Source organism: Gymnogyps californianus, chromosome 29 (genome assembly GCF_018139145.2).
Source record: "Gymnogyps californianus isolate 813 chromosome 29, ASM1813914v2, whole genome shotgun sequence".
Lineage (NCBI taxonomy): Eukaryota > Metazoa > Chordata > Aves > Accipitriformes > Cathartidae > Gymnogyps > Gymnogyps californianus.
In genome coordinates this window covers 295,760-318,219 of record NC_059499.1, presented here as the reverse complement: position 1 = coordinate 318,219, position 22,460 = coordinate 295,760, and the positions used below count along the sequence as shown (strand labels likewise).

Below are 22,460 nucleotides of genomic sequence, written 5' to 3'. Positions count from 1 at the left end.
GGTATCAGAGGAAAGGTGAGGTTGACGAAGCCTTAGAAAGGCTGGTTTGAAGGGGGACACAGTTCTCAATTTCTGTGTTCCTCAGCGTCCTGCTGCGTGCCAAGAGGCACCGGGCAGGACGCTGGTACGTGAGCGGGCTGACAGCTCCCAGCAACTCGAAACACCTCTTAGCCTTTCTAGCTCCCCGACTTTTTGGTACCAGAGGGGAACACGCCCTACAGCGCAAGTCATCTGTCTGACGTGACTCTGGTCCGGCATTAGCGGCGGTAAGTGCACTGCCACTGCCAGATGCATTAATGATGTTGACAGAACCGAATCTGCTGTCTACACAGGCATGGGAGGCAACGTCTCTAGCTACCAGGGGTTTACATTCTGGGAACAGGCACTACGTTTGTAGATTTAATGTTTCATGCACCGACCTGCCATTATACGCAATCACATTTACACGCCCTCTGACTACCGAACAGTGAACGCCTGTGCTGATGCTCCTGCCTCTCTGTATGCACGCTGCCATCATCCCTCCTGCCAAGCTCTGACCAGGACAACCATCAGCATCAAATTAAATCCTCACAAAATGCTATCACCCATCAGGCAATCGGATATTTGAAAGAGACGGGGCAACAACCCCCCGCAAAAGCGGCTGTAAGAGAGTCAGAACACGACAGGAGCGGTTGAGACAAAGAGGCAAGAAAAGAAAATCAAGGAGATGTCAAAGAAAACCCCACAAGTCATCGATAGGAAAAGATTTTCCATTTAATACTAGACTCTCTCAGGATTGAGATGCAGGCTTTTTATGCAATTACATCCAATGTTAAAATTGGTAATACATAATTTACAAAGATTAACATCAAAACAATGATCTATTTAGATATGCTTTGTAAAAAGGAAATATATTAGCAGCATTTATTTTCAGCAATCACACAGCCTACACCCATGCAGACTAAGAGTTCATATCTATTTGCAATAATGTAGTGCTTCCTGGTCTTAAAACAGCGATCCTGGTGACACACTGGTCTTCTCATTATTATAAAATAACCGAAAAATAAAAAAAGTCATTAATTTCTACACCAGTAAGAAAAACAATTCTTTGCACTTACCTAACATTTGATTGTCTAAAAAACATTTTGTTTAGTCTTTCAACAAAAGAAAGATAAAATGACAGAGCTAGTGTCTCGCTTCTGTACGCACTTTATTTTTTAAAAACTTTTTAGTGTTTAACACCATTTGAGACAATGATTTCTGTTTTAAACTAAATGAGACAACTCAAGATTTTGGACATGCGATATTCCTACTACACGCACGAGTATTTTATACTCAGGGTTCCTGGTACTGTACAGTGCTTCTCTACAGTAAGAAAATATTCCAAACTATTTTCTTATTTCTTTTTTTTTTTTAATAAAATATTTTTTCTCAAAGGGTTTTTTCCTTTCTTTTTTTTTTCTTTTTAAATCAACACATAAAAGTTAATGGAATGAGTCATGTTCCACTAAGAGTAAAATAATTATAATAATAACAAGAATGTACATTAGGACAAGCTTGGTCCATTAAAAAGGAACATGTAACTACTGTATTGCTTTACATCCACGCAGCAGATATATACAACTTGGCACATTAAAAACTGGTTTTCTTATAAGAACATCTAAAACAGGACTGTATATGCATATGTACGTCTGAAAGACAAAAAAGCAAAGCCATTTTAAAGGGGCAGCGTAAGCCGACCACCCCCTCCCTTTGCCACAGCCTGGCCCTGGCCCAGAGACGGGCGACAGCTTCGTGGCTCCGCACGCCGGGAAGGTCGTCGGGTGCAGTACCGGGAGTCCTGCCGCAGCACTGCTTCGTGGTACGTTATGGCAATCGCAATTTCATGCAGCGAGAAATCAGTGCCTCGGCTGTTGCTTTCGGGAATAATACTTTTTTGTCAGGGCAGAGAGAGAGGGCGGTGCGAGATACACTGTCTCTTAATTTAAGAGACGGACATTTTAAGCTGTACAACCAGAACACAAGAATAGTGTTAGCAGTTGATATATTCTACAGTTCACAACAAATACTCGCTCTGAATACTGCTTGACGGTTCATGTAGTGAAGGTTTCCTTTTTTTTTTTTCCTTTTTCTTTTTCTTTTAACAGATTTTAATTTGCACAACACACTAGACACACGAGAACCACAGCTTATCAAAAAAACCAACAGCAATGGTGTTGTCAGGATTTGACTTGCTTTATAAAATTTCTCTGCAGAAAAAAGTGAAAAAAATCACACCCCGCCCCCTCCCCCCCCACGACGCAGAACAAGTGCCTCAACCAGCCAACTCCTGCTTTGCTCCAAGGTGACTCTGGAAGTTTCTCCTCGTCACAGACCAAAGGTACATGTGTGCACTGGCCGTTCCACGGTGAACCTTTCGCACGTTTGGGTACGTTTCTCTCTTCTTGGAACTTGTGCAAATCAGAGGCCACAACTTTAGGGCAGCCTTTCATTTTAAGCCACTGGGCCTTCACCCTCCCATCTGGATTTCATTCACTGGCATGGGCCACGGTGGTGCCAACAGTATCTTGTACAATCACAGGTTAATTGGTGAACATGGGGAATATCCTCATCAGAGTAAGTCAGTCCTTATCCTTCTTACCTCCCCATTTTTATATATATATTTTTTTTCTCCTCTGAGTGGGAATATCAAGCAAAAATAAATTAAATTTGACCATCCTGGACAATAACCACGAGGTTTTTCTCAGTACCTAACATCAATACAAGGCACGCCCAACAACACACACACCATAAGAGCACTGCAGAGCAGGGCAGGGCAACCTGCCAACCCAGACATCTAAGTGCTAACTGTTTGTATATTTGTCAGTTTTCTGCTGCCCTCTTTTCCTTGGCTGACGCAGAGGAGGTTGGGCTCCTGCCCTCAGTCCTCAGCAGACCTTGTAGCAGACTCCAGACCACAGCTTCCTCTCGTGGTATCACTTCCTGAAGCTGCTCTCCGGGATGGCGAGAGTGCGCCGCCTCAGCTTTCTTCCTGATCCTTCCTCCAGCAAGTAAGTGACATCAATAGCTGCAACAGACCACAGGCTTTTGGTAAAAGAAGGTGACACGAGTAACAGTTTTCCTATTTCCCTATTCACGGTTCTTTCAAGGACGTTTCCATCCATAGTGATATTCAAAACTCCACTGGACAAGGTGCTGAGCAACCTGATTTAAGTTTGAAGTTAGCCCTGCTCTCAGTCATGTTTGGACCAGATGACCTCCAAAGATCCTTCCAGCCTATGTTATTCTATGAGTCCATGATTATTTTGCATTAACTCCCAGAACACGAAAGAGACTGGCCAGAGCTCGTCCTGGCCTTTAAATTAAAAACAGGGACATACTTAACCAGTGCAATCACTGCACCCTTACTCTACAGCTTAGACAATTTCCTACAGAAGTTACTTAGAACCCAATGGAAAGCTCATTAAAGGTCAAAAGAGACTTTCCAAATTCTCTTCAGTCTTTCTTTGCATGTCTGTTAAGTTTCTCAGTTGTAAACATGGAATGATGGGGGGAATTTGTCTTCAGAAAGCTTTTGTGGTTACTAAAAATATTACACAAAACACAGTGTCAGTCGTAAGAAATCTCATTCAGATTTAGTGGAAATTGCTACTGTTGCAAAAGAAAACATGGCTGGAAAGAAAACTAATTATTAATAATGTCCACTAGCAATAAATTCAGACAAACACATTTATTTTATCAACAGAGTCTGCAGCAAACTGAAAACAAACCTGTAGAAGAAACGCTATTCTGTAATGGTAGCACAAAATCTCACCATTTTTCCCTGGGATTTTCTCTAAGAGGTTTAGCAGGATTTGATTAAGTCTCTCTCTCTGAATATGCCGCCTTTCCTCTGGAGTGCAGAGCTGCCTTGTGTCGGAACTGCTGTCTTCCACCTTTTTGTCAGCTTCACACGTCTCACGAGAGACTGCCTCTTTTTCTGGCTCCTCTAGGCTAGGCATCTCACTTGAAGTTTGATCTTGGTTTCCTAATACATCCTCAATAAGTGGAAGAGAATCTTCTTCTTGGTTTAAGTCTTTAATCTGTGGTTTTGAGCGATCTGTTTTCCAGGATGATCTAGCAGGAAAAGAAGGGATTAAATACCACAGTTTTTCAGACACTCACCTGAAATGCCAATTCCTGGTGAGCCAAGGACTTCTCAGTAGGTAGGGGGCTTTCTGGAATCTCAGTCATTTGACGTAATACATGCATTCAAACCCACCAGTTACTATCTACAGGAGGCTACATTCTTATAACCTTGTTTGCATAATGTCAAATGCAGTCTTTTAAAAACGAATTGCTTTTTTATTTCAATTTGTAAAGGTTTTTATCTTCCAAAATAGTTGAGCTCAGCACTTACTGATGTTTTTCTGCAATAGTCATGGCTCTTGATGGGTATTTTTAAAGTCTCTAACAGAACTGAGAGAGTGCATTGGCCCTGGCTCTTATTACAATGCAAACGCGGGCAGTCTGTTCAGGGATCCGATCTCCCTTTGTGCAGGAAGGCTGGCTGCTCTTGTCCTGGGCTCTGCCGTCTCCCACATTCAGCTGCTTTTGCTAACTTTCAAAATGGCTTCTGTACTCTTCCTTATGTACATTATTAAGGAACGCTAAGGCTGCTTCTATGTTCTATCCCTCCTCGCTTTTTCCCTTTTTTCTCTTTGAAAGTTTAGAGGATTGCTTTAAATAATTTAAACTTACTATTTCCATAGCACCCAGGGGAAATGGGTACGAAAAAGAGCGGACGCTTGACAAACAAACAGGATTATCTCATCTCTTCTCAATGAACAATCTGGTAGGTAAGACTCACCTGCCTCCATTTCTCTTGTAGTTGTCTGGTACGTAATGAGGCTGTAAAAACAATAAAGATTATGGTTAATACCAAGTAAAATTCACAGTGGAAGAAAGCGCTGGTCTATCAAATATTCTGGAAGTACCAATACAGGACTTGCCTATCTAACACTTTGGAAATGCCAGTGCACGGCTGGCGTGTCTCGCATATCAGATGAATTCAAAGGAGAAGGCATAATCATGTAATAAGGATAAGTTAGAGCCAGACTTATCTGATTCTTCGTATCTTCTAAATAAATTTCAAGCCATAGACCATCATGATAAAAATAATCTTTGTTTTCTGCACAGCAGAAGTTTGGAACCATCTCTAAACTCACTACAAAAATCTCTCTGCTTCCAGGAAGAAAAGTTGCAAAGGTTTGCCAGATCTGATACCTCTGTGCCCAGAGACAAAGTAGTGCTGAGTAGGAGGAGGTGCACAATGAAGAGTTGCTACTTCCATGGAACAGGGGAAAATGAGACAGTGAAATGAACAGACATTCAGATGGAGGATGTTAAGGGAGACTGTACTTCATGATTTTGCTGCCTATCTGTCTGCTGTTTTTTTGATAAGACATCCATTTTCAGTGATAATTATATATAAAGTAAGCAGTGTGTCATTTGATAGAGCAGGGAAATGGAAATAGGAAAATACTGCTTTTCTGTATTGGGAATCACTGTTCAAAGGTACTGCTGAAAACCATTTTTTAAAGCAAGTTTATTAAGACACGGACTAATTACACCAAAGGAAAGAAAGCCTGACACAAGACAGGCTAACAAACTCACATTGGACTATATGTTGTGTGATTCTCTAAAACATGCAACATTATTTTCCAGTTGCAGAATTGTGACTGGAAAGTGAGTTTTAAGATTTCCTTCACTCGGGCGTGGCTTAAATGAAATTAGCATCTAGATTTCAGTCGGAAACCACAATCTCTGTGCTTATACATCACCATTTGTTCAACATCTGTTTGCCTTTGAACTGCATATTCTCTGTCTACAGTCAATTTTTCTTTCCAAGCTTTCTTTCCAGCCAACTTTTTATCCAGACTGTGTATGCTTATGTGTCAACTTCCTTCGGTTTACCAAGCTTCGTTCATAAACAGAGAGCCAGGTGCTTTCCAAAAATATGTCCAGTCTTCTAGTAAAAAGTAAGGAAGCTAAGAGAAGAAACACTTACTGAAAAGTCTCTCTTGGGCGTGAGTTTCTTGGGGAAGTGGTCAAAGGCATAGGGCTTGGTGCAGACAGGATAACGATTCCGGTGGATCTTGTAGAAGAGATGAGCTGATTTATCAAGGCGGTAATCACAAATATATACATCCTGTTCCTTCACGCCTTTTGGCCTCCCTGCAGTTTCAAAACAAAGCACATAAGAAAAAAACTTAATCAGATTCAAGAGGAAACACATGGTATACCAGAACAAGAACAAGCCATACACAGTGTCAGAGAAGTAGGGGGCTGTCAAAGCTGTTCAGTGGGATGGCAGGCATTCTTATTTGTTCTCCTTGATTCAGAATCATCATAGTGAACACATTGCTAGTTCAATTGAAGAGGAAAACCTGTATACTCTCATCAAATAGTACTCAAACTTTTGCAAAAACTATTATCAACTGCCATCACTTTCTCTTCCCTGCCCACCACAATCCCACCCTGCTGCCGTCTCTTCAGTTCTGGCCCTCTTAAAACAGAAATCACTGTCCCAGTGCTAAAGCAACAGTGCTTCCTCAGCTCGGATACCCTGTAAACATTGGCTACAGCCTTTTTACAGCAGTCACTATTTTAGCATACCTCCCAAATTATTAGAAAGGTGGATTATATTTAATTTCTCATCCCGTTAAGTTTCCTTACCTTTGCAGTAGGTGTATAGGTCAAGAACACAGCACGTTCCCACCACAGCCTCTAAGGGGATAATTTCATACAATGGCACCCGGAAGAGCTCATTGTGATAAAACTTTCGAGAAGGGGAATGATGTGTTTCATGTGGACGGAAATAATGATGACCAAATGCAAACCGCTCCTCTCTGTTTGAAGATGTAAAGGTAAGAGAAAGAGAGAAACAGAAAGGGGGGGAAAAACAAAAAAGACTATTTCTATAAGACCGTGATACAACTCTACTTAATGCCCTCCACTTAATTTTGAATTATCTATCTTGCACTTTTGCAATGACTGTGATGAAAAGCGAAGTCACGTGAATATTACACATTCAACTTGATCCCCTTCAGTAAGTGGAAATACTCCTAGTGTGATTTTTATGAACACAGCAGACCTACTGTGCGGCTATCACTGGGGCATATGCATTTAATCATGTTACAGTGGCTTAGCAAGTCAGTGATCGTTAGCTGAGCCAATTCAGCTGTCAGTGTGTATTCTCAGCCTATTCCAACAGTGAGGAAAGTGCATCAACTTGTATCTCTTATCCCTTGCTTAAACCTCCAACCTTACATGTTTTTACTTTGCAGTTGTGGAGCACAAGCAGAGACAAGTGGGAAATCATCAAGCCTTTGTAACTGAACCGTGTTCAGTCCTGCATTTTTAAGCTGTGACAAGACTTCCACAAAATTACTGTTTTGACAGGTAGGTATATGGAATGTCTCAAATTCAAAAGATGCCTTGAACATACTTCTCATTTTTCCAGAGTTTTTCAATGCGGAAAATATCGAGTTTCTCCCTGTTGATGTGGGACAGCAGCCGATACGACTGCCGGACAGGGTGTCCATCTGGAGTTCTACGGCTGTCTCTCATCAGGTAAACACAATCACCTGGCAATAGGCACAAAATACACACCTGTAAAGAACTTTTCATGAGTCCAGCACACCAGAAATAGAGGAGTAAATGGTTTCATTAAAACTAACATGACAGAGCTACCTGACGTTCAATTGTAAAGAGCAATGCAAAACCAATGCAGAACCCGCAAAGGGAGGAAAGGTTACCTTGATCATTTTCACCAAAGCTTTATAGCAAGAACTAAACATAACTTGAATTGTATGCCCAGATTGAAAATACTAACATGTAATGAATCAAGATAAATTAAGACAGACTGCAGGATATATAACAAAATAAGTTTTGATTAGGAAAACGTGTAGAAATTAGTGATAGCTGCAATGTTTAAAGAATAAATCTTTAAGATTTAAGAGAGAAGATACTTAGAGAGAAGATTATTATTAAGAAAATAAATCATTGACTGAGAAGCCCCAAGCCTTTGATTATTCCAGCATAGCTCAAATAAGATGCACAGCTCAGGAAAGGTAAACAGAACTCAAAAAGGGCTGAACAAAATGACATTCCTGGCAACTAAAAAAGTCTTTCCCAAGTGCAACCCTTAAACAGGTCCCAAAACTTCTATTTATTAATTCCGTCCCATGAGCGAATTAACTCTTTAATTTCTCTGCTCTGCTCTGCGAAACGGCATTAAAAGTACTTCCTCTCCGCCCCCCAGACTTCACTGCCTTACTTGTAGATTCTTACTTGTGTACTGCACCTTTCTTTGTGACAATGACTATCACTTGATAGGGTGAAAATACACTGCTCCATTCAAAAAGCCTTTCTCCTTTAGGGAAAAAGCTTTAATCAATAATGTTCACAAAGAATCTGAAGAGTCTCAGAGGGAGAACATTTGGGAAACTCAAAGTATTACTGAAAACATTGCCGGATTTAGTATATAGTATTTAAAAATCAATTCCATCTTTTCTGTTATTTATCTCACAATGAACAAAAACCTGGGAGGTCGCCAGTCATAAAAACTTAAGAAAAACAACCCTGGGTAAGATCAAAGGTCATACAGCCTAGTATTCTAGCTAGGAAAGTGGGCAGCAGCAGATGCTTAGGAGGAAAAAGCATAGGAATAAGGCACGCATAGGAAAAGCCTTCCCATGGTATCCCCTTCAGGCTTCCTTTAATCTCTGTTTTATGGACTTTTAGAGCTAAAGCTAAAGCACTGTGCATAAATAGGCAGGGATTAATCCTTCCTCCAAGAATTTGTCTAATCTTTTTGGAACCATGTATACTCCTGACCTCTCCAACTTCCTGTTGCAATGCTTTCCATCGTTTTGTTACATTTTTGTAAAAAAATACTTCCTATTGTTTAAGTATGTTGCCTGCTAATTTCAGTGTTTGTCCCCTAATTTCTATATTGTTGCACTTTCCTATGCCACTCATGATTTCATAGACCTTTATCCTATCACCCTCCAAATTATCTGCCTAGACTTTGTTCACAGCAAGGATGTTTCATATCTGATTATCCTTGTCATCGCACTTGTTTTTACAAGTAGCAAGATACTCTTTTTCAGATGGGATGACAAGAACAGTACACGGCATGCAAGAGACAGACACACCACAAGATTACAGAATGGCACAATTACATTTTCTATTTTGTTCATAATAATTTCTAATACTCAGTTTGCCTTTTTGACTTATGCCAAACATTTCTCTTATGTTTCCATTAAGTTGCAATGAATCCTGGATTTTTTTCCCCTAAGCACACGCCTATTTTTGTGTATGTGCAGTTACGTCTATTTTCCTTCCATGTACATTACTGTTATTTAATTAGCAGGTTCGGTCTCTGTTACTTCCACAGCTTAGTAAAAAGATGCTAGGGAACCACCAAGTACAATGTGGCCCCAGGTTCACGAACACCTCAGTTTTGTTCTCCCTTAGCTTATAACCAAATCTAGGATTAAAGCGAAGGATCTGTAATTATATTTTTGTAAATATAACCTCATTTATCAATCTTGGATAAGTTTAAAAGATGCTCCTAAGGACTCCTCATACGCAAAAATTGCTTTAAGGTTGTCACCTGTCACCGTAACAGTGGAGTACAATACATTGCACTATTAAAAAAATCCTCTGATTTAAAACCGAGATGACATGGGCCGTATGGGCACTGACATCTGCCTACAACCATGAAGCCAGCTTTTAAACCTTCTGGTAGACCAGGATCCCTATTAAACAAATAGAAGTTGTAGTTGTAGGAAGGACAGAGAGAGTTTTATTCTAGCTTGATTAAGTAAAAAATGGACTGAAGACAGAATGACATAGGCTTGCACATAAGCTAGCAGAGTGCAAGCTCTTCAAGGATTCAGTGTGTATTTGCTGGTGATTAGCCTGTACTCACCCACAGTGAGCACTTCTTACTATCTGAACTAAAGCTGGGACTCGTAGAGAAAAAAAGTTAAGGTACATGCTGAGAGCAGCTGCTGGCCCCAAGCAGAATGTAAATAAAACCACCTATTTTTGGCTGTTATTTTAAATTAGCTACTTTCAACTCTTCTCCCCTACCTCTTCAGTGAGAATAAAGCAACTCTAGTAGTTATTGTACCTGACTAAAAAAGGAGTATTCAGAAAGAAACGTACACAGATACTCTCTTGCCCTAAGGATCAGGAAGCTCGATTTCAATTCAAGTTTATCCAGTCGTTACTAACTACTGAAATAGCTACCCCTCTGTCTTGAAAAGGGAGTTTATAGTTCTGCGTTTTCAAGGAAGAAATGCAGCTGCTATTGCTGGTGCATCAAAGATAATGACATATGACAGTTTCCGGCTATGTGGGTTTTCCAAGATACGTTTTGACTTCTGTTTATCAACGTGCATCTGAGGTAGAACTCCTTGTTCACTCTGCAGGATGTGATGGACCAAGTGATCAGATCTATTTGCATAATCTCCTCGTTTTATGTGTCAGGTAATTTTTGCAGAGGAAGCACGTCTGTAGTATTTAACTCAACCTCAAGTAGAATTGTCAAGAAATTAAAAAAACAAGTCCTCTAACGAGAGACTGAAGGACCCTCACTGATTTAGAGGGATTGGGTCACAGTAAAGTGTGTGCACTCACACAGTTGGAAGCTTTTCAGCCTTGTTCCTCAAAAACTTGAGTTCTCAAGCTTGGAACTGGAAGACGAACTAACTCAACGTACAGACACAACTCCCCAGCAGCGAGGGTGGACCAACTTACAAAGGAAGGCAACGGTCTCAAAAGCACTTTCAGTCTTTATCGCAAGATCAGCCTCTTTCTAATACAAAACACACAGGAAAAATGTAATAGTCTACGCATATAGTGACTGTAGGGCTGAAGGTCACTATGGTCTCTTTTGCCTTGGAATCTGTAAATTACATGACCTTTTAGAAACCAGAGGGAGTAAAAAACTGTTTCTTCTACTGTCTCCTTATATGCCTGTGCGCCTGCATCACAACAATTTCTATAGGCAGGTGTTGTGCCTCAGAACTTTTGGTAGAGAACTTGAGACCAGCAATGAATCCACAGATTCTTCTGTATTCCTTTTTCTATGATGGAATCTATTCCACAGATTCCTTTTTCTACTGTTGCTGTGTATTCCTTTCTAGCACCTTCTGGTTATACACCTTGCTTAATTTATTCTTACTCCTTTGTCCTCCTCTGTCCTCTGCTGATGGTACATGGAGTTGAGCCACGTAAGGACTAACATTTCTCTAATTAAAGTCACCAAGATCAGATTAGAGGTATGTGAGTGAAATATAATGTGTCATGACAAAATTACCTTAATGCTATGAATGACTGGAAGATGCCACAAAACCCAGCTAAAACATAATCCATTTTAACAGAAAACATAAAAGCAAGTACCGATACAACCCTAGAAAGCGAGTTACTCTCCAGCAAGGAACCCAGCAAAAAAAACAAGAAATGAGAAAACCAAATGGCTGAACTCTAGACAGGATAGACAATGCAGAGCAACAATGAAAAAGGAAGACTGAATGCAAATTCTAGAATCCTGCAGAGGGGATAAAGAATACACTGTTCTTTGACTTTTTTTTTTTTAATTCTCTACTTTTCTGAAGACTCTCCCATTCCCCTCTAGCAAACATACCAACTGGTTCTACTTATTCAAGAGCAGTTCTCTTAATAATTATATAGGCTTCTTTCTAACCCTGTATGTATCTGTAGGATGAAATAAAAATAATAATAGTAATCAGTGAACTGAATTATGTGGCTGTGTAGCTGCCTCTGAAAGACTCAGGGCTTTGAAACAACATCCAGAAAGATACACTTTAGGGAACAAACAAGCAGTAAGTTGGATGTTTTAATGACCATTCTACACTAAAATACTGAAGGCCTAATGGCCTTCTTTGCCTTTACTTCTAAATGTTAACTACCAGAAGTTGGCTCAGCATCTTCCTTCTCCGGCCAGGAGGAGAGCCCTATCTGTGCTAAAGGTAATTAATGTCTCTTCATCAACCAGCCTGTAAGAACTCTTACTATGTGTCACTCCCATAATAGCAAAGAGCGCAGCTTTCTACTTGTAAAAAGATAAAAGCATTTCAAACAAGGTGATGCCAGAAATCTCTGTACACTCTCATCTGATGGAAATCGCAGCAGCCACCAGAGTTAGCACATACCTTGGCGCAGCAGCAGATCATCCCGTAATAAGCATATATAATAAACACAGCCAGGCTGGGCATAATGGGGACGAGGAATCATGGGAACCTCCTGGATGAAAAAAGAAAAAAGGAAGGGAATTCCGCGATGCCCACCATTATCAGTGCAAAAATGGGGCTGATACCCTTTTGGTAATATGCAGAAGTGGACAGAGAAGAAGAATTGACACTTAACGTGATTAAACCTAAACCAAGGAAGCTACACTATAAAGTGAGAATCCCACACTGGTCTTGCCAATCTCAATAAATATAAATGCAAGAGCTGCTTTAGTTTATAACTGTAGTAATGAAGAGGAGACTTTTTTTTTTTACCCTATTCACAGATCGAGGTTCACACTGCTCACACAAGTAGTGTTCAACATCAGAATTCACACCCATACAGTCACAGTGCTGCCAGACCTAGAAAAACAGATACATCCCAGTTAGCAATTCCCGTGATAGATTTTATTGACAAATTGCATTTTCTCAAAGAATATTAAGGAAAACAAGAAAACAAGCTTCTCAAAGGAAATTAAAGATTTTCTTTGAACTATTTCACACTATGTCCGAAGACAGACACGATTGCCACGCAACTGTTTGTGTAAAAGCCCAAAATTGTTGAAATTAATTCTGCTCGCCTAAAGACAGGAGTTGCTGGCAGTTTCAGAAAAGTGCTAGCTCCTCTATATAGAAATGCAAGTTGCATTTCCTCTGTGAAAACAGAATCTCTCAATTCTTTTGGAGAGGAAATGAAGGTCTGAAGAGGTAATTAATGCTACTAGCTACATGGAAACTGCTGGTAAAAGTTCCACTGATTACAGAGAATAGAAAAAGAGCACCAGGCTCCATTTTGTGTTCCCCCTGCCTCACCATGCACTTTTCACACTGGATCATGAGTCCTTCGTCTTTGTAAAGGCCACAAATGCAACGGATCACATCCTCGTCCTTCTCATGCCCATTTTCTTTTTCACAGACCGATGTCTCGCTGCTGTCAGCTTCACTTGCCGTTTCTCCCACAATTTCATCAATTTGGGCAGACGCCTCATGGCGAGCGTTATAATACGCTTTCCGTAGCCGGCATACATCACGCCCAGTTGGAGATTTTCTGCCATAATATTTCTGAACAAAAAACAAAACAAAGGAACAAAAAAAAAAAGTTTTTTTCCCAGGTTCCATGCTTTTGGTGCATTCCTCCTGTCTGCATGCACCCTTAAAGGTGTCTTCACTAAAGCTACATCCACAAATGTGGTATACACCTGTCCGTCTACTTCCTTATTTTGAACAGCAGCTCCATCTATCTTATATATGACACTGAAGAACAAGGTACCTCTTCCAAAAGGTACTGAAATTTCTTTAGGTTAGCTATTCATGCATGTTCTTGACCTTCTATTTGTCTGACCTAAGGCAACCAAAAAGCACTAAGAGTAAGCTGAAGCACATGAAGTGCTATCAATGTCTGTTCATCAGAAATGGATCATCACAAGTTCTCTTTCTCTAAAATATTTTTCTTCTTTTATTAAACGAGGGTATATCCCCACTGTCTATGCAATAGCTTTAAGGCCAGAGAGAGCCTCACCTCTGCGTTCCGGAAGACCTTCAGCATGTCCCCATCAAAAGCTTCCACAGTTTTATAATAGCCAGTCAAGATCTGTTTCTCAATTGTGGCAAGGTCCAATGGGTCAGAGATCTTTTCATAATAGTCTGCATTTCTAAAATGGGAAAGTATGCACAATGTCATTTTCACTAGCAATTCAAAGCTGTGCAAATCCATTATAGAAAACTATGGGTTGCTCTGAGAAGCAAGTACTTACTTTTTCTTTGGGGGTAGGTTCAGGAGGGGAGCTGCAAGAGCCTGCCTGGAGGAATCTGTAACAGGAACACACAGTTTAGCAACATTTACTTGAGTAAAACTTAAAAAGACAAGTAACTAACAACATTCAGTCTAGGTTAAAGAACAGTTCTGCTATCTGAGGCACAGGGAATTGAAATGCTTTTGCACTTCTAGGAGTTGGTTGCTGTAATCGGACTACATGTATCAAAATGGAGGACAGTTTCCTTGCAATTCTGTCAATTGTACCATTTTGCTGAACTACTGAAAAATCCATTTAAAAGGATAGCAACATCTGCAGATTCTGGTGGCAGAGGAAGGGGTTGAGGATAAAGCAAAGTGATTACTGGTAGCAGGAGAAAGGAAAACAAAAACAAACAAACAAAAAAGGAAGGTTATTTAATGTCCTGAAATAAACTCATTTTTTTCTAGTATTTTCTATTCAGCGAGTCCATTGCTCCAGAGGCTGAAAAAGTCTCCATGGAGATTTTTTTAGGAGTGTCGCCTTCACCTTTATAGGATATGATGCTATCACATATTTCCTTGAAGATTTGTGCTAGGCGGGCAGCACGAGCCACTTCAATATTCTCTTCAGCTGCAGCCAAGCGTCGTGTTCTCACAGAGCGGGAGGTCTGAAGGGCTGAAAACTGGGTCATGAAGACATCTGAAGGAGGGCAAAAAAGAATTATCTCTAAACAAAAAATTAAAGATCAAATTACAGCATCTTTTCTGATCCAGCAACTCCACCACCAATTATTAAAATTAACATGTTTTCTAAGCTATTATAACAGTAAAAGGCTTCAGTTTCATATTCCCAAGTTGGCTCTCACTGCTTACAGCTCATCTAAATGGTTAAGCTGGTTATCAAAGTATTTTATGTTGCTGGAGCAAATACAGCATGTCATTGCATTAACCCAAAACACTCACTTCCCAGCTTCTCATGTACCTGACAGTGGGGACCAAATCCTACGTGGCTGTGAAGATTATGGTCCTACGAATAGAGTGCTATTTTTGGAGCAGGATTAATACATTTTTTCTGATAGTCATATTTTGTCCCGTTCCCGTAACTGACTGCATGCCAAAAAGCTTTGCTCTCTAAAGGCCTGAAATCCATCGAATTATGAGGATAAATGACAATTTTCAAAGTCAGCGCAACTGTTTCTGGTCTAGGGATACAGAAGGCAGAAAACAGCCCTTCTCTGTAAGGGTCCAATCACGGAAAATGTTAAATATCCTCCTCCTCTGATAAACCACTCTTGATGAAATGTGAGACATGACAACTTCTACCAGGACTTGAGAGATGTCAGGGCTGCTGAAGGAACACAAACGAATCCAGCAACCAGACAAATGGTTTATATAGTACAAAATTCTCATGCTTAAGAAAATAGCATTAAGTGTTTCAGAGGAAATTGCAGAACCTCATAATGCAAAAAATACATTGAAACAGTGAAAGAGCTTCTGTCTTACCCTGCTATGTAAAGATAAGGGCATACATACACAAACACATATATAGGTATTTTTATCTGTATAGCATTCCTTGTATGTATTACAAAAGGTACATGGATCTTGCAGTAACTCTACATTTGATTTATACACAGAGCTTACTTAAACTCTTCACGGGCATGTCATACAGGTTCTCAAAGTAGCAACCTGAGGAACCTGTGTTGGCCTCACCAGATTTAATGTTGCCATCATCCCGACAGATTCCATTCCAGCGGTTGTATAATGATGTGGTATGGATATTGTCACTGACATGCTTCACTTCCTCTTGTTTTTGTCGAATCTTTTCCCAGTTTCGTACCAAAAATACATGGTGTTTTAGCACAAAATTCCTACAGAAATTAGAAAAGCATTCAAGAATCATCTTCTTACTGCAAAATTAATTCCTTAATGAGGGGAAAAAGCCAGATATTCAGAGGTACACTTCTGTACCTTCTCTCCTCAGTGGAGAGGAATTCCACCCTAGCTGGTTAAAGGAGAACTAAGAACTGCTTACTCAGACATTTCATGATGCCCTATCTTGTAGAAAAAAATAATTTCAACATTTGCACAACATTCCATTTCTGAGGAAAATCCCACTGAAATCATTCCTTACCTTTCTCTGTTAGACATGGGCTTCATCTGAAGCTGTGGTGTCAGCCTTGTTGGCGCATTCACACTTTCACTGGGTTCCTCTGGGATGTGGCCCCTCTGGAAAACAGATCATTCTGATAGACAGGAAAAACTGTGCCAAGAACTTAGCAAAGCAGTAAAAGCAGTTCCTGAGACAGAACCTGTAGTATTTCTCAATAGTATTTCTCAGAAGTTTAAAATATACAAATACACAGTTTTTCGGTCTGATGACACAAACTGATTTCCTATTAACCTTTATCCATGAAAAAAGCTGTCTTTACTACTTACTCTCTTCTTTAGTTTGTGCTTTGACTTCCTTTTCTCTTTCGACCGTCCAGGCCTTCTGTGGGTGCTCACAGACTGATTGCTTTTGCTTGAAAGTCCATTCATTCGCTGACTTTTACCCCCAATTATTCCTCTGCATTTGTCAAAACCACATTTGCAAAGTTGCTTTGGGGAAAAAAAAAAAAAGATAAATTATTTTAAATAAAATCCAAAACATTTAGATTATCTCTCAAAGAACCTGTTCTGTCAAATACAACACAATAGGTTTTGTTAATCGACCTTCAACTTTACAGAACTGTTTGTCCTTGGTGAGTTTTTTCGAGGTCTTGCACTGTGATCCTTACCTGTTTTTCAACATTAAATGAATGAAAATTGTAGTCGTAAGTCAATTCAGTGCCAGCAGGCATGTCTTTAAGCGCATACAATCCAATCCGGTAAACACCATTAACAGACCTGCAGAGAAAATACAATAAAATATTCCCAATAATTAAAAAGAAAATTGTCTTTGTCCACATAGTGGAAGTGTTAGAGTCAGGAAGTAACACTTCCGCTGTGCCCTGGATTATGCTTGTTCTTCATTTGTACTGTTCTCATTTATCTCTTACAATAAACTTTGAAAGCCAAAAAAGTGAATACCATATTTACAAAGAGTAGGAAGTTGTGCTTCAAATAGAGAAGCTACAAACTATATTGGCTATCACGGCAGATCTACTTGTCAACCGCCAAGATTCAGGCCCTCACCCTAAATCAAAAGCTTACACCGAACATCATACCTCATTTCACAAAATGCACTAAAATTAACTGCCTCTCCAATTCTTTTACTTATTTTTTGTGTTGGATTTTAAAATTTAAAACTTGATTACTATTGCTCAGATCCACTAGAATTATCTGAGAATGACAAGGTACTCTGCTGTATTGCCCCCACAGCCGATTCCTATTATGACCATCTGCTATTTCACTGTACGCTATTCACTACAAATTTCTCAGAAGTACTTCCTACTAGTCTGGCACTGGATTTCTTCTGATAACGTAGTACTGATATGACACAGGGTGTGCTGAAATCAGACTACTTCCCTCTTTGCCTGCTTTAAAAAAAAATCTGAATTGCCAGAAGGAAAGAATATATCCACATAGATTATTTTATGGCATTACCTAGGCTTCAAAATTTGTAGCAGGTTAACAGTATGACAAACAACAATGCTGGATTTGCCTTTGCCAGAAAACTTACATCCTGTCTCCAAAACGTCCAACACTTGAAAACATTACATTACTTCTCTTGTGCAATACAAGCATGATTGTAAATATTATTTACACTGTTCAGCTTGATTCCCCTCCCTATTTTTAGATCAGATTCTCTTACATGATCTGGTTATCTATATCTTAGTCAGTGGTATACTAGTCTTCCAGTAAACAGAATATATTTTTCTTACCATTTCTGCATCTCACAGTTAGGATTACAGCTGTGGTTGATAAATCGAGCCTCATTGCCCATACGATAACTATCTATCACCATTCCACTGTCTAAATTCAGGCAGTAATGATCACTGTGATTATGGTACTGTTCAATCATCCGGTTCCTAGGAAGTAACACAGGAAAGTTATTTGTGATTCTGCTTGTTGCTGCAAAGCAAACAGGGAGTAACATGGTAATAGTGCATTCAAGAATTCTGCGAGAGGGTTTTGAAGAAAAAGCAATTATAATCTTTTATATTTTATAGAACTGTACACCTAGAGATGGAGGAAAACCATTATTATACCTATTTTTATAAGTCAAGGCCATTGACAGAGCTTGGATTAGAATTTAGAAATTTGCTCTTCTGGAATGCTCCCTTTTGGGTTCTGCAGATTATTTGTATACATTTCATGTTGATAACCTGTGTATGGAAGAGAAAATGCAAGTATACATTCTTTGGTGTGTATATGTATGCATGTGTACAACAATCAGCTTCTTCCTTTCATTATCTGGGACTGGACACAATTTCTGGAATTACATCCATGGATTACAGCTACCTCTTTTTAGCAAGAGAGCAACAGTAACAAGAGTCAGTTGTGTTAGCAGTTATCTCTGTGTGAGAAGATTGCATTTGTCTTCTGATGGAGCTCAAAGAGTAGCAAGTATGCCCCTCCAACCTCAATTATCCTATGATGCTATGTAGTTAATAAGACTACAATTTCTTTCTTTCATTGGTTATTAATGCTCCCACCTGTTCTTTTTTCTTCATACCTATCTGCAAAATCTCATCTCCCTTCCTACCCCATTCTGCCCCTCAATTCTATCTTGCACAGTTCAAATCCTGCACAGTACTCATATCAAATTCACATTCACTTGTGGCATTTGGCATTTACAGAGCAGATGTGGCATATGATGCATTCCAAACACTAATCATTCCTCTCTATTTGATTGAGAAAAACTTGGTTGATCAAAAAAGCTGAATTCTAAGCCTTCCTTCTGGTGGTTGTGACCAGAAAAGCATTTTTTTTCCCCCTTACTCTCCCCTTTGTTTCTGTCTAAGGATTTCCCAGCAATGATAATTGATGCTAAAGTCATTTATTGAGCCTTCCATGCTAAAGCAGCAAATAAATATTTCTACCTGAATTCTTGCTCACTAACAACTTCTCCCAGATATTCAATGATAAACTGTCCTGCTTTCAGGGGTTCTTTGGTACGAATACCCCATCCTTTCTCCTCAGCCCGGAACCTTTCCAGGCACTGCACCCATTCATGCCTCTGTATCCGTTGATTACAACACTGTTCACCACAAGGGCAGGTGTTTGGTGAACACTCCGCAAAGATCATCCTAAAATAAAAAACAAAGAAGTTAAAGAAAGGTGAATAGCATACTTTTAGATCTATCATACGGGGGGGGGGGGAAGAGAAAAAAATTACTCTGTTAAACAAAAGTTATTAAAGAACTAAAATGCTTCTTGTTTTCAAGGTATAATTCACACAAAGATTCACAGCCTGGCTCTCACTGCTATTCAAAGAGCAAAATGGAGCTTTTAATGGGATCTTCCTCTGAAGAAGGAGGTAGGGGAGCATATGTACAGCAGAAAGTTACCCTGTACGCTCTGTAACAATACTTTTATTACTGGGGTTGCATCCAGCACAACTCTTTTCTTAAGATATCATTAGCTGATGTGAAATAATAAATTTCTTGAAATTGTCTTATCATAGTCAGTCAACCTATTTCTAACCTGTTAAGACAGTCCTCCACACAGCCCTTTCCGTTGTCATCATCTGGTTTCTTACAATTGCAGGTAGTGGCCTCATAGCCAGAAAGAGGCTTGACATCCACATAGACATCTGGAGAAAAAAAAAACCAAACAAAAAAACAAACCCAAACAGGGAAAAGAATTCTTTCCAGGTGAAAAAATAGAACTATTTATCTACAATATTTTCACTCCAGTTACATAAAGCAAAAAAAGAAGGTGGAAGCGTCTTTGGCAGGACGAAGCGCATGACAGAAACGAGGGGTGTCATTTGAAAATTCCACAGTTGTTGTGGTTTAACCCCAGCTGGCAACTCAGCACCACGCAGCCGCTCGCTCACTCCCCCCCACCCAGTGGGATGGGGGAGAGAATCGAAAAAAACCCCAACCTTGTGGGTTGAGATAAAGACAGTTTAATAGGACAGAAAGGAAGGAAAAATAATGATAACAATAATAACATGACAATAATAATACTAGAAGAATTAGACTATACAAAACAAGTGATGCACAATGCAATTGCTCACCACTCGCTCACCGATGCCCAGTTAGTTCCCGAGCAGCGCTCCGCCCCTCCCAGCCAGCTCCCCCCAGTTTATATACTGGGCATGACGTCATATGGTATGGAATATCCCTTTGGCCAGTTTGGGTCAGCTGTCCTGGCGGTGTCCCCTCCCAACTTCTTGTGCCCCTCCAGCCTTCTTGCTGGCTGGGCATGAGAAGCTGAACAATCCTTGACTTAGTATAAACGCTACTTAGCAACAGCTAAAAACATCAGTGTGTTACCCACATCATTTTCCTACTAAATCCAAACCACTGCACTATACCAGCTACTAGGAAGAAAATTAACTCTATCCTAGCCAAAACCAGGACAACAGTTAACACATTTTAGTAGTAGGATTTTACTTACTAGAACGGATTTTTTTATAAAGTGGGACATCTGGCTTTTTATACAACTAAAAGGAAGAGAAAGAAAATTTTAATACATTGCATAAGTGCATCTGTTATTCAAAAGAATCAGGGAAATTATGTTCTGTACATACATAACAGTTTTGTAATCATTACTGGAAAATACGTCTGCATTCTCTTCTTTAGGCTCAGACTACATTAGCAAATAGGTCAAAAAAAGTAACTGAATAAGTAGAACTTCGGCTTAATGAGTTAGCTGAGCAGTTTTTCTAACATACTGTTTATTCTTCCCGTACTATCTGAACAGAGCAATATGGATAACAGATACCATGAGGACAGACTATTCTGAACAATGCTGTTCTTTTCAATACTGAAGAGTAATTATTTAAATCTACTTTGGAGAAAGCACCTTTGGTGGAATTACCATGTGCCGACACCTAAAAAAGTGAAAAAGAAAAATCAAGGTGCTTATCAAAACGGTTGGACTCAATGATCTTAAGGGTCTTTTCCAACCTAAATGATTCTGTGACTCTATGAAAACTGTGACTACAGGTAGGAGCCAACAGAAATGCAGATTCATCTTCTAATTAGAGAAACTGCCTCTGCAGATGGAGATGACTGGAGGGAAAAGAGAAGCTTAGATCACATTTCATAACTTCATATATATTCCATCCTTTCAAACAAGCTTTAAGGAATAATTTCAAATTATTACATATTTCACACACATTTACTGCATTAATAGCCTTCCCTCAGTAACATATGTGGCAGACAGGCACTGAACAAACCATATAACCTATACAGCCACTGTACAAACAAAACTACTCTGTAATGGTTTTCAATATTCTAGGTAGATATGGAAAATGTCAAGGAAATAGATCACATATATTTATTTATGTAATGTTGAATAGATAAGATAGGCAGATGTAAGTAATCTTCAATACATGGCAAGAAGCTGTCCTCGGCTGAAATGTCAACAGCGATCATTACTTTAAGATTAGATTTTGGTGGTATTACAAAGAGTAGCTGGAGCCACAACCACGTGGGAATTTGTCTTGCTCATTTACATGCTTAAGTTACATGTCTGAGAGCTCTTTCTTGCTGTAGAGCTGGGGACAGATTTACCCTCCAGCCTTAAATCCTGTGTTAAATCATTTGGTGGAAACTTCTCAAGGAAAAAAATATTCCTATTTTTAGGTCTGCACATATTTAAAGCTCTTTAAAAAGAATGAGACTGTTAAACAGTTTCTCTTCTTTCCTCAGTATGAAAATTTCAGCTTGCAAGTGAAAAATAAATTCCACTCCGCTGGGATTGATCCAAGAAAAATAAGGCCTGAAATTTCTCAGTGCTGTTGGCAGTACATCTGAATTCTCCTGAGGCGTGTCTAAAACAAGATCATTGCAGAAAGCAGGCACACTACCAAAATAAAAGTCTGCAGCAAAATTAATGACTTTTTTCAGCAGAAACCCACAGGATTGCTGTTTTGCAAGAGATGGAATAATGGAAATCATTCACATTAAATACATACGCAAATCCTTTTTTTCCTCATACAGTGGCAGCAACAAGAATATTCATCAATGTACAGGACATATAAATATAGCTTTCATGTAAGAATCCTGCTATTTTCTTTCTAAGGCTTCTGATCATAATCTTGGCAACCCAGTAACTTGTCTTGTACCTGATTGTGTTTCCACTGCCAGAGGATGTCGTAAGGCAGCTGGAAGTCAATTCTCTTTTGTCTGAGATACTTTCCTGAAACAAAAAGGTTTGTAAGTCACACACATTCATATTCACATATCCCCAAGAGGAAAAAGAGCTGCTCCCAGGCACACTGCCAAATTCTGATAGGGCCTCTCAACGTCTGAAAGTCAAAAAGGCAGAAGAGCAGAATTCTC

At 39.5% G+C, this 22,460-nt stretch overlaps 1 protein-coding gene across 1 annotated transcript in view; it reads right to left on the bottom strand.

The window, feature by feature from the left end:
- Positions 1-2,275: 2,275 nt before the first annotated feature.
- ASH1L (ASH1 like histone lysine methyltransferase) overlaps positions 2,276-22,460 on the bottom strand; it is a 63,108-nt gene continuing 42,923 nt past the window's right edge. The window contains exons 8-28 of the mRNA XM_050912426.1: positions 22,244-22,317; positions 20,569-20,614; positions 19,648-19,756; positions 19,044-19,250; positions 17,883-18,029; positions 16,797-16,905; positions 16,456-16,617; positions 16,151-16,245; positions 15,730-15,887; positions 14,567-14,719; positions 14,039-14,093; positions 13,804-13,936; positions 13,098-13,346; positions 12,561-12,647; positions 12,210-12,300; positions 7,469-7,607; positions 6,697-6,869; positions 6,029-6,195; positions 4,829-4,869; positions 3,794-4,095; positions 2,276-3,046 (exon numbers count right to left, since the gene is read on the bottom strand). Coding sequence (XP_050768383.1) covers positions 2,955-3,046; positions 3,794-4,095; positions 4,829-4,869; positions 6,029-6,195; positions 6,697-6,869; positions 7,469-7,607; positions 12,210-12,300; positions 12,561-12,647; positions 13,098-13,346; positions 13,804-13,936; positions 14,039-14,093; positions 14,567-14,719; positions 15,730-15,887; positions 16,151-16,245; positions 16,456-16,617; positions 16,797-16,905; positions 17,883-18,029; positions 19,044-19,250; positions 19,648-19,756; positions 20,569-20,614; positions 22,244-22,317 — 2,789 coding nt within the window. The 3' untranslated portion in view covers positions 2,276-2,954. The remainder of the gene's footprint in view (positions 3,047-3,793; positions 4,096-4,828; positions 4,870-6,028; positions 6,196-6,696; positions 6,870-7,468; positions 7,608-12,209; positions 12,301-12,560; positions 12,648-13,097; positions 13,347-13,803; positions 13,937-14,038; positions 14,094-14,566; positions 14,720-15,729; positions 15,888-16,150; positions 16,246-16,455; positions 16,618-16,796; positions 16,906-17,882; positions 18,030-19,043; positions 19,251-19,647; positions 19,757-20,568; positions 20,615-22,243; positions 22,318-22,460) is intronic.